Here is a 14,108-nt window from a genome sequence, read left to right as displayed (position 1 = left end):
TATTTCACTGTTGGCATATACATGCATGGTTACATCAAAAGCATACAGATGGGACTAAGACATAAGTTACAATGTTTCAGGTATATATCCATTGATATACCACGTAATTCCTTAATTATTTAGTTCGAATTTCAATTTTAAAAGCATTACACAAAGGTACACCATAATTATTTAACCAAAATGTAATCATTTAAAAAGTCTTTTATATCATAATAACATTAACCAAGATGGATAACCAAGATGGCGGCGGAGACGGTTTTGCTTAGTTGCACGTCGTGAAATTTAAGTTTCGAGGTCGCGGATAAAGTCATTCCGTGTGACGTTTGTGATAATATTTATCACCATAAATGTTCTGGCTTGAATGAAATATGTTTGCGCATACTGAGTGACCACATGTTCATTAGCTGGAAGTGTTTTTCTTGCCGTTATCGGAAGCACCGGCTTGCCAACATGGCGTCCGACATTGATGAACTGAAATCGGAGTTTAAAGCTCTGAAGCTCGAGTTTTTGGCCCATATGAAGCCGACCATCCCCAAAAAAGTCAGTTTCGCGGATGCTATCTCGGCGAATCTCGTTCCTGAGATGGGAAAGTCGAAAGACACGATGCGACAAGTCGCAACATCAATTAGTGAAGTGACGGTGCAGAATCAACCTGTGAATTCGTCAAGAATTAATGGCGGGTCAGTTGCCAAACCTGATGTACCTCCTCGTCATCTGCCTCGGATAATTGGATCGCCTGATACCCCGACTTCTAAGTTCAGTGGCAGGAAAAATGTGTCCGTGAATGTGAGCCGACCGGGTGTTCCTACCGCCGAGGGGGCTGACAGCGAAACCGACGCTGACGGCTTTACGAAAATTACACATAAGCGTAAATCCAGAAGAAAGGGCACCATTTTTGGATCAAATACAGTGGTCAGTGATGAGTGTTCCTTCTCCGGAGTGCCCCGACGCGTAAACCTATACGTCGGGGATGTGAACAAATCAACCACATCGGAGGAAATAGTGAACTACCTAAGAAGAAAGTTTCCCTCCAGCGATTTCGAGTGCTCCACTCTAAACTGCGGCCGAATATATAATTCTTTCGTGGTTACCGCCCCCATGAAACTTTTGAATGTCCTCCTCAAGAGTAAAACATGGCTGGACAACGTCTCTATAGGCAAGTACTTTCCCCCCAAAAAGTCACTAGTGAGCCAACAGCCTGATATGCCCCCGGTTATCTCCAAATCAGAATTAAGTGCCACGAGTGTCGAATCTCTACCCCTTAATGGCATCAATAGCAATCAAACTGACTCCTCTGAGGACTTGACTGCTACACCAGTCAGCTCCTGACCAGGAGTTTCTGACCTAAACGAGTGTCGTCACAAAGGTTACAGTGAATGTAGGGAGATATATGGAACCGTGAAGTTTTTCTTCGTCAACATTCAGTGTATTAGGAATAAATACCTTGAACTAGAATTACTGATGAGTGAGCAAGGGATTGATGTTTTGGCACTAGCTGAACACTGGTTACGCCAGGATGAAATATCTTCATTTGCCATTGAAGGTCTAAACCTAATCTCCTCTTACTGTAGACAACTGCACAAATGTGGTGGTGTTGCATTGTATTGTCAACCAAAGATAAATATGATCAGTCTGAACTTGGACTGTTCAGTGGAATCAATTTGTGAGTGCTCTGGTGCTATACTTAAAGTGAGAAACCAAACTCTTGCAATTTTATCCATTTATCGGCCTCCTGGAGGCAATTTTAGCATTTTTTTTAAATATTTTAAATGATGTTCTTGTGTCTCTAATGGCCAGAAGACTGAATGGTATAATAATATTCGGTGATTTAAATGTTGATTTTCTAAAAGATTCCACTATGAAGAGTGACCTCATGAATTTGCTTTCCTCCTTTGGGCTACAGGTTGTAAATTCGGAACCCACTAGTGTTACTGCAAATTGCCAGTCCCTCCTTGATTATTTTATCACGAACATCCCAGCCTCCAAGCTAAAATTAGAAACTATCAATACTGGCCTGTCTGACCACTTTGGCCTCTGTGTGCGTGTTGATAATGACACTCTTATCCCCAAGCCTCCCAATCGTCTTGTTGCCAAGAGAATTTTCTGTAAGAACTCCATGATGGATTTTGCTACCTCACTGGAGCTGCAATCTTGGGAGGACGTTATCTCGGCTGCAAACTGTGATGACAAATTTAGTGCTTTTTTCAATGTTTTTATCATGTATTTCAATGCCTCCTTTCCCCACAAAAAAGTTAAACTGGGTATGGCAAATAGAAACTTTAAGATTATCTCACCTGAAATTGTTGCTCTATCTAAAAATATCCGGGAACTTCATCTTAAAAGTAAATTCACTGATCCTAATCTCTGAAAAACATACCAATCAGCCCATAAGGAATGCCGAACCCTCATAAACAACACCAGGAAATATAAAATTGAACCAACTATTAATAATTCAAACAATATTATTAAATCGACATGGAATGTCATTAAACATCTTACCACTGCCTCAAATGTCGAAATCAAAAATCCTCCCTCTATGAGCTTTGGAGGCATCAGTGTCTTGGAGCCTGAAGCGATTGCTGACTTGTTTAACACTCACTTCTGTAATGTTGCCACAAAACTCCTCAAAAAGGCAAACACACCGAATCCCCCACAAAAGCACTTCCATCAACCTATGTTCCTTTTTCCCACAACTCAGGCAGAAATTATAAAAACTATCAACTCTTTTGGTAATAAATTTTCTACTGGCCTGGATGACATCCCTATGCCAGTGTTGAAAGCTGTTGCACACATCATTGCACTACCCTTGGCTGATATCATAAACTCATCTTTCTCCTCTGGGTGCATCCCTACAAATCTCAAATCTTCCCGTGTGATACCTGTTCACAAAAAAGGTTCTCGCGAAAATGCAGATAACTACAGACCGATATCCATCCTTTTTGTTTTTTCGAAACTAATGGAAAAATTGTTCTTCACACGTATGTATGAATATTTGTCTTCAAAGAAGCTACTCCATGACAACCAACATAGTTTTCGGACTGGTAAATCTACTACAACAGCCTCCTTTGAGCTCATAAACGAAATACTACTAGGCCTAAACGACAAGCTACTAACCCTTGGAATCTTCTTTGACCTAATAAAGGCTTTTGATCTCATTGACCACAACATTCTAAGAAATAAGTTCTGTGCTTTCGGCATCGTTGGTTTGCCTCTTAAATGGATCATGTCCTATCTGAGTGAAAGGATGCAAGCTGTCTGCTATTCCATCAGTCACTCTACTGTTAAATCCAGTGCCATGAAACTCTCCTGTGGGGTACCCCAAGGGTCTCTCCTGGGACCGCTCCTATTCCTATTGTTCATCAATGACCTTCCAAACCACCTATCCCATGGCAAATTAATTCTCTATGCAGACGATACATCTGCTATCATCACAGCCGACAGTCCCCAAAACCTAATCCATCTCAGGAATATTACTGTCAACGAAATGCAACAATGGTGCAGCAAAAATAACCTCATGCTCAATGAAGAAAAAACAGTCTTCCTTCAATTTCTGCATAAGAGATCCAATAAGGTAGATCTCTTCCCAAGTAATAATAAAAATCCACACGGAAACAGCATAAGTACCTCTAAATTCCTTGGACTTATCATTTCCGAGACCCTAGATTGGTCACATCATATTCAAGCCACAATCAGCAAAGTATCTGTAGGCACCTTCATGATCAAGATGTTAGCACCAGTTGTGTCTCTAGATACTTTGAAAAAGCTGTATTTCGCTAAAATACACACCCACTTATCCTATGGCATTTTGTTCTGGGGAAATTCAGCTGCCTCAAGTAAAGCCTTTTCTGCACAAAAGCAAGCCATCAAGGCAATGTTTCAAGTCTCTATACGTACCCCAGGTAAACCTCTTTTTTCCAACACACTCCCTTCTTTATATATTTTGACATGTGCTTGCTTCTTACACTCCAACCGGGACAAATTTCCTGCTAATGCCTCTTACCACAATTACTCTACCCGCTCTAGAAATAATATGCACGCTCAACAATACTCAAGTTCTCTCTGCCTGAAAGGCCCCTACCACTCTGCCTCTACAATTTTTAATCATATCCCTGAGGAAATTAAATCCCTCTCTTCACCTGCCGTGTTTAAATGGAGGGTTAAAAATATTCTATTCAGAAAGCGCTACTACAGTGTCTCTGAATACCTTGAAGACTCTCATAAAGACATGTGATATTGAAATGTATTTTTGTACGGTTTTTCCCTTTTCTGTATTTTTATTGTATATATATTAGGGATGAGTCGATTCCACTTTTTTTCGATTCCGATTCCAATTTCGATTCCTTCAAATCGATTCCCGATTCTCGATTCCGATTCCATCGATTCTTATTCCTTCTAACAGGTGGGGTTTTGATTTATCTGTAGCATTGCTGTCATTAAAATTTAAGAATTGAATGGAATAAAATAACTAGGGATGGACGGATCGAGGATTTTTGGAGCCAGATCTTTCGAATCGGATATTTTCGAATCCAAATGCATTTTCAAATTCCTACCATGAAACAAAGTCATTATTCAAGTTTATTGTGGGTGCATACAATCAATGGAATGCTTTTTAGATTTTCATACACATTTTAATATTTTTATAAATTAAAAATTATTTTATGGGCTTTCAAGTTGTTTTTTAAAAACATCTTTACATACTCAGGGCCTAAACTGTTACGCTTGGGTTTGGAAATGAAAATAGGAAAAATCTTAGGATGAACCACTGACCAGTGGCACAGCGAGAGGACCCCCCTAAATATAAAAACACAATTATTTTCCTTCATAAAAGGAAATAAAATATTTAAAAATCATGAATTTACAAATGAAAAAAAAATGAATCTTTGAAAAATGAAGTATTTTCTATTATGGAGGGCGTTAAAATTAGTTTGAAACCCTCTCCTTTGTACCCTGTTGTTTAAAAATTTTCCCCTCTAGTTTTGGATCCCCCCTTAACAAAATTCCTGGCTACCCCTGCCATCGACTGAATTCAAATTTTCCTCACGCACGTTTCCCACGAATTTTACTTTCTCATCGCATACGGACTTTTGTTTCATCCGAAAATGCTTCAGTATTGTGAGGTGGATTTAGCACATCCTCGCGATAATTTACGCCACAGTGCGTAATTTTATAAAAAACCGGGCACTAAATAATGGGTTTTAAACTAATTTTGACACTTTTTATGATCGAAAAACTTAATTTGTTAAAGAAAATTTTTGTAAATTCCTGATTTTTCGATATTTTGTTTTCTTTTGCGAAGGACAATAACTGTGTTTTTATATTTCGGGGGGTGGGGTCCGGACCCTCCCCATGGCTCCGCCACTGGGAAGGAGCGCGTAAAGGAGAGGTGGAGAGAAAGGAGCACGCTCCCTCCGTATTTCAAACAACGAGGCTACAAATGAGGGAGTTGGACGAAGAAGTTAGATCTTGCTTCAGTGACGTCGTTGCCTTCAAAGCGAAGCGCGCTACGTGGTATATGTAGTTGGCGTTTCCAATCCGTCTCTAATTGTTTGAGGGGTTAATGCTGCGCTTGTTTCATTGAAAATTATGCTGTTTTGAAAATGTTGCATATCAGTAAAGTGTAATTGTAGAATTGTAGATAGAAAACTGAGTGGCAATCAATTAGAGCTGAAAAATAAACATAAATATCGTCAGGGATGCGTCTCGTTTGGTCTCATTCTTTTTTAAATCTCGTGCATATCATCTAATTGTCGAAGCTATCAAGATATCTTCGGGCCCAGAAAGTCACTCTCCTAGCATTTGTCGTCTAGAAACGGAGAATTGAAGCGGGAAGTCCAAAAAAGGTCAGTTGGTGAGACGAGTTAGGGATGAAACACGCTTCAATTGTTTTCATGTGATTTGATATTCTCCTTAGAAGACAATGATTTTTGGTCCGTGTGATTTCGGATACGAAAAAAAAAACAACAGAGGCACGGGCTGATGGACGGCCGAGGCTGGTTTTCTGAAATCTGCGACGTAGTTACTTTTGACATGGTTATTATCCTACGGCGCTGAGATTCCTCCGATGATTGATCAATCTCTTGGGAAGAGTCACACTATGTGCCAGTCGTATTTTGCCTTTTTTATTTTCTGGCTTGAAAATCCTGGCCACGGCTGAAATTCTACTCGCAACATCTGCTAGAGCTTTCAAACAAAACGGTTCATGAGTAGGACAAGAATCACATGCGACGACGCATTCGAAGAGAGAATCGGAACTCTTTCCACCCTGATGGGGCGTTGCATTCACTGAAGCTATTATTTAAAATTTTGGATCCAGATCCGATGTCTTCCGCGACTTTGGATCCGATGTATCCGATGAAGGGCAATATCCGCGGATATTTGGATCCGAGGTATCCGATCCGACCATCCCTAAAAATAACAATAGCCGCGGTGGCTACATTCTCGTTTGGCCGCGGTGGCTAAACAAATAATGTAGCGTTCATTGCGTCCATACATACCAGAGCAGCCTGGCGGGTGCGCGGTGGCGGCCGAACGCAACCTGTCGAGTCCGCCCGGAGGCCGCGGCGGCTTATGCCAAGCAAGTACATATCAAGTTCCTCAAGGGTTGCATTGATGAAACTGGGCTATACAAACGCGAATGTGTTTAATTTTTTTATTATTGACGCAGACGCGTGTTAGTCTCAAAAAGTTATGTAGATAAAAAAAAAACGCTCTCAGCGCGTATTTATTAGAAACTTTTTCACAGGAAAACTCGCTCTCTGCACGTTTTTATTATCATCAGACCTCAAGTATCATTCGAAAATAAAAAAAATATATTTCGATCTATTATACTTTAAAATTGGTGGTCGAGATGAATTCTCCGAATGTGATTCATCGCAATACTTTGATTTGCCGTGACCAGCGGCTAATAAATGAACGGAAAACGCATGCATTGCTTCCCGATCCCGAGGTTTCCAATTTTTTTTTCTCTTAGAGTTGCTCATGATCACGCGCCATTTCAGGGTTCGTCGGTTTGTCGCTCTTGCCGACATTTTCATGTTTCCGAGGCCGCTTAGGTATGTTCGTCGCAGCACCTGCGAGCCGGGCGTATTCTCCGCGCGGGCAAGGCTGACACCGCGGCCGCTTGGGTGTGTAGCGGCCTTTATGCCCCAAACTTATAGTCTATGCTCAAAACATTTATCTTCCTGGAATCGATGGAATCGGAATCGACTTTAGGCGATCGATTCTCGATTCCGATTCCGTGCCCGAGAATCGGTGGAATCGAGAATCGACATTTGGAATCGACTCATCCCTAATATATATACTTATGGTAAACGCTTCTCCTAATGTCTTTTGTACTTTTATATTGCATCTTTTTTTGTATGCAATTCTTGACGTAGCCATGCATTGTATTTTGCCAACGGTTATAAATAAATATTATTATTATTATTTATTAATTAGTAACTCTTTGACTCTCCTTTTGAACACATCCGGAGAGGTAATAGCTAGAATGCTGTTAGGTAGTTTATTGTAGAGTTTTGAGGCCGAGTAGTGAGCTCCTTTTGCAAATAGGGAATATGAATGCTCACTCTTATGTATGTCATTTTTAGAGCGGGTGGAGTGTTCATGGAATACAGAGTTAAGTGGAAATTTATCAGGATTTTCTTTGACAAAACCAGCACAGGGTAGGATATAGATACAGGGCAGAGTCAGTACACAGGCTTTGGTAAATAGCGGTTTTCCTGGGGTACGGATTGGGACTTGGAACATGGCTTCAACACCTTGTTTCTGGGCAGAGAATGCTTTGCTGTCCATACTTGAATTTCCCCAGAACATAATGCCATACGAAATATATTATTGCACTTTCGCATAGTATTTCATTTTTAGTATGTCAATGGACACAACAGGAGCTAGCTTTCGAACCATGAATATACCAACATATATTTTTTTCACAATTTCAAGAACATGGGGAGACCAGTCCAGGTGTTCTGTTAAATGGAGACCCAAGAACTTAATGGTGGTTGCCTTGTTTAAACGAGAGACATTGTTGCCTGTTAAAAGATTACTCTTTTTGTAGTTTTTACTTATAAATTGTATGAGCTGTGTTTTTTCTTTGTTTACTACGAGATTGTTACTTTTGCACCATTTGTGCATTTCATGTATGGTGGTTTTGGTGTATTCAATTAATTTATTAAGGGAATCAGCTGAGACAATGGCAGATGTATCATCTGCATAAAGGGTGGTGGTGTGATAGGTGATTTGGGAGGTCATTTATAAAGAGGAGGAACAATAGAGGTCCTAATATGGATCCTTGGTGGACACCAGAGTTTTTGATTAGAGGATACGATTCAGTAGTTTATGTCTTATAGGAGTCCCTGTAAGAGTAATTCACAATTTGTTTTCTGTCACTTAGATAATGATATAATCCACTCAAGTGCTATTCCAGAAATTCCTACATTTTGAAGTTTGTACTTTAAAATGTTGTGATCTATGAGATCAAAAGCTTTGCTCAAATAAAAAAATATGCCTGCAGTGAGTTTACTATTTAAGCTATGGAGAGCATTGTTTAAGAGCTCATAGGTCGCAGAGCTGGTTGATTTTCCTATTTGGAAGCCGTGCTGATTTTCAGTTATGATTTTATGCAATTTCAAGTGGTTGAATACCCGAATATGAAACAATTTTTCAATTATTTTGGAGAATACAGATATGACAGCTATTGGTCTATAGTTTTCTGCATTTTTGCGTGTCCCTATTTTAGGAACAGGAGTCACACAAGTGTATTTGAGGATTGATGGAAAGTGTCCACTTAAAAAAGAGGAATTTGCCACGTCAGCCAAAGGTATAGCAATAGAGTGAGAGACAGCTTTAACAACATGCATTGGGATGCCATCAATCCCTGAGGAGAATTTGTTTTGAAAGGAGTTGATTATCTTTACAATTTCAGCAGGGTAAGTTGGGAATAGAAACTTTGCATGAGGTGAAAGAACATGGTTTATGTTTGATGGGGAATTAGTTGGATTGGAGGAAATTGAGCAGAAATGGTGATTAAACATATTTGCTATTTCTTCAGGGTCGGACACAGTGATTCCATTGAAAATTATAGTGGTTGAGTCATGAGTTAAGTCATAAGTTGTATCAGAGGCTTTTGTAAAGTGATTGATGACGTTCTAAGTAGATTTGACAACATTACCTGAGTTACTAATGTAGTTCTCAATAATAGCCTTTTTGTTGTTGAATAAAAGGGCTCTGAATTCTTTACGAGCCTTCAAATAAGTCTGGTGAGAAATTACATCACCAAATTTACTTTGAAAATGAAGCTCACGAGCCTTCTTAGACAGAGCAGTAAGTTCTGGGGAGTTTATCTTAAAATTGTCCCCTGGTTTTTTTAACTTTATCCTTTTCATGGGGAAAGCAGCATTAAATTGCATCTGAAATATATTTTAAAAGGCACTAAACTTTTTATCACTATCTTCGGCTTGAAACACTTCATTCCAAAATTCTTGCATTATCATTGTGGAAAACTCCATGATATATGTATTCACTTGAGAACATTCTCCTATAAGTATATACTGGATTGTGATTCACTAAGGATAGCTTGGAATTAATGGCTACATGAAATCCACAATGGTCAGATAAGCCTGTTCTAAAAGTTTACACTCAAAATCCATTTTTGAGATATTTGAAATAACATAGTCTATGAGGGAAACAGATCGAAGGGTTATCCTAGTGGGATCAACATTTACCATATGTAGGCCATAAGAGGTCAGCAGATTCAAAAGGTCCCACTTCATTGAGGGGTCTGTTAAAAAATTAATGTTGAGATCCCCAAATATTATTATACCATCAACATTTCTCAGCATTACAAACATAAGTGAATCATTTACTATATTCAGAAAATCAACAAAATTGCCTACTGGAGGCCGATATATAGAAAAAACAGCAATTTTTTTATGTTGCACCTTCAGTAATGTAATAGCACATTCACGCACTCTTTCAATTGAACCCTCAAAGTGCATATCAGTCATGTTGATTTCAGGTCTACAGTACAATACAACTCCACCACATTTCTGCTTTACCCGAGAATAGGAAGCTATTAGATTAAAGCCATCAATGGAACACACATTAATTTCACCTTGTTGCATCCAGTGCTCCACAAGAACTAGCACATCTACTGATTCACTGTTCATTAAAAGTTCAAGTTCATAATTTTTATTTCTGAGGCTCTGGATATTTACAGAAAGGAAGTTTACGATCTTATTCTCACCCATTATCGTTTTACCTTTTTTCTGTTGCTCAATGTATTTGGAGTTAAGGTTTCAACTAGTCAGGAACTACTCAGTCGTTTTCAAGTTGCCGGTGTTGGATCTCAAAGTCCTCACAGTGCTCTGAGATACACTCGCAGTTTCTTCCTCCTCCGTCCTCGAATATTCGGACGATTCGCTCTCAACGGTTGTTTGCCTGTTCGTTTCAGTTGATTTTTGTTTAAACCTGAATTTGCTTATTCGCACACCCTCAGGCCAAGTATCGTTTTTGTACATGGCTTGCATTAGCTCATAATCAGCTCCTAGTTTAAGAGAACAACCACTTTCATTGCCATTAATTTCGTCACACGAGAAATCCCCATTTGGGAATCTTGCTTTTAGGTAGTTCACTATGTAATCACTTGTGGTTCCTGCCTTGACCCGGCTCAGGTTAAACCACACTCTGCGGAGTAAACCAAAACAATTTTCTTTATTTGTGACGTCTACATTCCTACCAAAGACGACAAACCTTTTCTTGGGGTATTTCTTTCTTTGACGACTTGGTTGGAATTTATCATCACTGTCAATCTCTAGTTCGTCAACGTTTGTATTTTTCCAATGGGCAACACTAGTTTGACTGCTAGCCACCGGATCATTCGTAATGATGTGCTCATTTCTGGCATTTGCACGTTGAGACGGAAATATTTGTTTGCCCTTGCTATTCGAGGCTGCCTAATGACGCTTTAGCATTCCCGTGACTGGCTCCCGACTGCGTCGCATTTGTGGGCGACTTCCTTACGGACGGCAGGATTTTACTGTTCTTATTCGTGGTATCCGCAAAAGTGACCTTTTTCACCTCGTTACGGGTTGATTGCAGAGCTGCAAAACTGTTTTTGATGGCTACGACTTGATATTTCAGTGCCTCAATATCATTCACCATGTTGCTTAGCCGAAACTTCTGTAGTCAGCACTTCCAGTTGATGAAGCTATGGTCGCTTAGCACTTTTAAACAAATCTTGTTCAAGCCTGAACGCTTATAGTGAAAAATACTGTGACAGGTTTCGCACGGAATTACTTTTTCCGGTAGTTTGATCGATACTTTGCATGAACCACATTTTAGCGTGTCTACTTGGCCCGCCATAGTATTTGAGGTATTTGAATATTCGAGCAATTGTTTAATATTCGAATTCGATATTAGAGTTCGAGAAATCTGCTATTCGACCCATCTCTAAATATGAGTAATTTTAGGCTTGGAGACTTGCTATTTATGTAATGATTTAATTGTAAGAACTTTGGGCATAAGAAATACCCCGTGAGCACATTCTTCTGTTTTTGTAATAATAATAAATAATAATTCTTTATTGATTCCAGGACATGTAGTCAACATGAATAGAACAGGTCAAGTAGGTACACAAAACAAGCATAGAAAATAAAAGTAAAATTAGATATTCAGATGTAATGACATAAATTCATCAACCGCCTCACCAGATACTGGTGGAGTTGATTCTTAAAGTTAAATGTAGATCATATATCCCTTAATTCTTTAGGTAATGAAGTGAAGAATCTCACACCAGCATAAACAGGGTTTTTACTATACATGGTAAGATTATGGGGGACAATCCTGAAGTCTTTAGAAGCTCTAGTATTGTAATCATGCACATCACCATTAATTCCAATATCAAACATGCTGTGGTACTGAAAGACAGAAACAATAGTTGAAAATATATGTGGACAAGGTATTATTTGTCTGTTTGACATATTTTATTTGTCTGTAGAACCAACTGCTCTTTCCAATATGGCATTGTCTCCATATGGCTAGGTCTCCTAATTCTTCTTATATTAATTATGTACCTTGCACTTGGGTTGATTTTATGTCATATTCAATTAGGTGTTTGACTTGACAACTTTGTATTCGGAGATGATTGTGTTACTCTGTTGATCATAAATTAAGTTAAAACTCCCAGCGCATTATTTATCATTTCCCTATTTCACTTATTTTTCAGGTTGAGAGACTAACATCACTAATAGCTGATGATCAGGAAGTAAGGACCATGTTTTCTCAGTCGAATATGACTAAAGGAGATCACTTTTTAATATGCTTCAAGTCATGTATAATGTCTCATCTCTTCGCTAATCTCAGAAGTTCATTTGACTGTCTTCTACAGACTTTACTTTCAAGTAAGAGAGAAGCTGCTTGTAATACAATCATGAAAGTTATCCAGGATTTATTTGCAGACAAAAGGATAAAGCAAAGGTATTTACTGTAGACATTGCAATGGTAATTAATGCTCCAGCAAGTTTTCATCACTTGTGTGGAAATCACTTATGAAAGTGTTATTTCATTTGCAGGAATAGTACATACTGTATTTCTCCTAATATAGTCCCCCTCTGAATATATTCCCCCCCCCCCCCTTAATTTTGAAGCTTCATTTTCAGGAAAAGTTTAAAAAATATGTTTGAATATATTCCCCCACCTACCCTTAACCACAGGCATTTTTGGAAAAGAAGGGGGGACTATATTCAGACATATACAGTAAATCATGATTTTTTAAAATAAGTCAAATTTTTCGACTCATAATTTATATGGCATTGTTTTTTAAATCAGGTATTTTTTTATTTTAATAAATCCGAATACATTGTAAAGTAAAAACTGTTGATGAATGTGATGTTAAATTATGTCACTCTCTTTTAATTAAAAAGTTTTTATGATTATGATGTACACCCTAAACAAATTCTGTTGCTTTCTGGCTGTTTTAGTGTGGCATAAAGACTTACAGGCATCCCCCGAGTTACGCAAGAGATGCGTTCCGGCAGACTGCGTAAGTCGAAATTTACGTAAGTCGAACATTCTGCGTTAGTGCTTCAGAGATTTCGATTGGTGGGGTGAATTCTCAGCAGAGAAATGCGCGGTAAATTCTCAGTGAAGCTTCATTCAATTCACTGCCATATTCATGAACTCTTCCGCATATTCTTATGTTATTAGATACAAAATCAATAAACATTAATATATATTGAGAGTAGCATCATGAGCGTTGCCAATCAAAATGCGCAATATGTATTATTCCCCGATCGGGTGGATTTGACGTTGACAGCAGCAGAGAAGTCGAGAGTGGAAGCATTCGAAATGTGGTGCTACCGAAGAATGATGAAGATAAGATGGATTGACCGTGTGAGTAACCATTAAGTGCTAAGGAGAGTAGGGGAAAAGAGAAGCCTCCTAAAAACATTAAGCAGAAGAAGGGACAACTTAGTTGGCCACATTTTGAGGCACGATGGTCTGATGAAGACAATCGTTGAAGGACAAGTGGAAGGGAAAAAGGGCAAGGGACGGCCCCGAATGAGTTATATCGGACAGGTTATAAAGGATGTAAAAGAGAATAAATATGTAGCTATGGAGAGATTAGCAGATAGGAGAGAGAAATGGAGAGCTGCGTCAAACCAATCTTAGGATTGTTGACTGATGATGATGATGACGGGTGGATTTGGGAAAGTACGGTATCTCAACGCTAAATTAATAAACTGAATACTTAAATTGATTCATTATGTTATATTGCGATCTAAGGGCCTATAGTTTGCATTGTCTACTTACCTTTAATCATTATATCTTGTCTTTTATATGTTTATTACGTTGATTGATGAATCTGGTGGTTTCTATATCACAGTAAATACACGTAGGAGGAGTGTCTAGGATTACGAGCAAATAACACATAAAAAATACCAGTAAATTACTATATTCTTAGATACATTCACACGTACATACACTCATTCTTACACGCACGCAAACATACTTTCATTCTCTCATATCTCTATAAAATGACGTGAAAATATCATCATTTGAATATTTACTTCGCTGGAAACATCGAAAAGTATTTCCAATGCACCAAGCTAATT

The 14,108-nt window shown here is 38.7% G+C and overlaps 1 protein-coding gene across 1 annotated transcript in view; it reads left to right on the top strand.

Annotated features, from left to right (window-relative positions):
• LOC124162866 (DNA-dependent protein kinase catalytic subunit-like) overlaps window positions 1-14,108 on the top strand; it is a 299,017-nt gene that overhangs the window by 107,443 nt on the left and 177,466 nt on the right. The window contains exon 23 of the mRNA XM_046539551.1: window positions 12,221-12,471. Within this exon, the coding sequence (XP_046395507.1) occupies window positions 12,221-12,471 (251 nt within the window). The remainder of the gene's footprint in view (window positions 1-12,220; window positions 12,472-14,108) is intronic.

This window comes from Ischnura elegans, chromosome 7 (genome assembly GCF_921293095.1).
Source record: "Ischnura elegans chromosome 7, ioIscEleg1.1, whole genome shotgun sequence".
Taxonomy (NCBI): Eukaryota; Metazoa; Arthropoda; class Insecta; order Odonata; family Coenagrionidae; genus Ischnura; species Ischnura elegans.
This window is presented reverse-complemented; position numbering and strand designations above follow the sequence as displayed.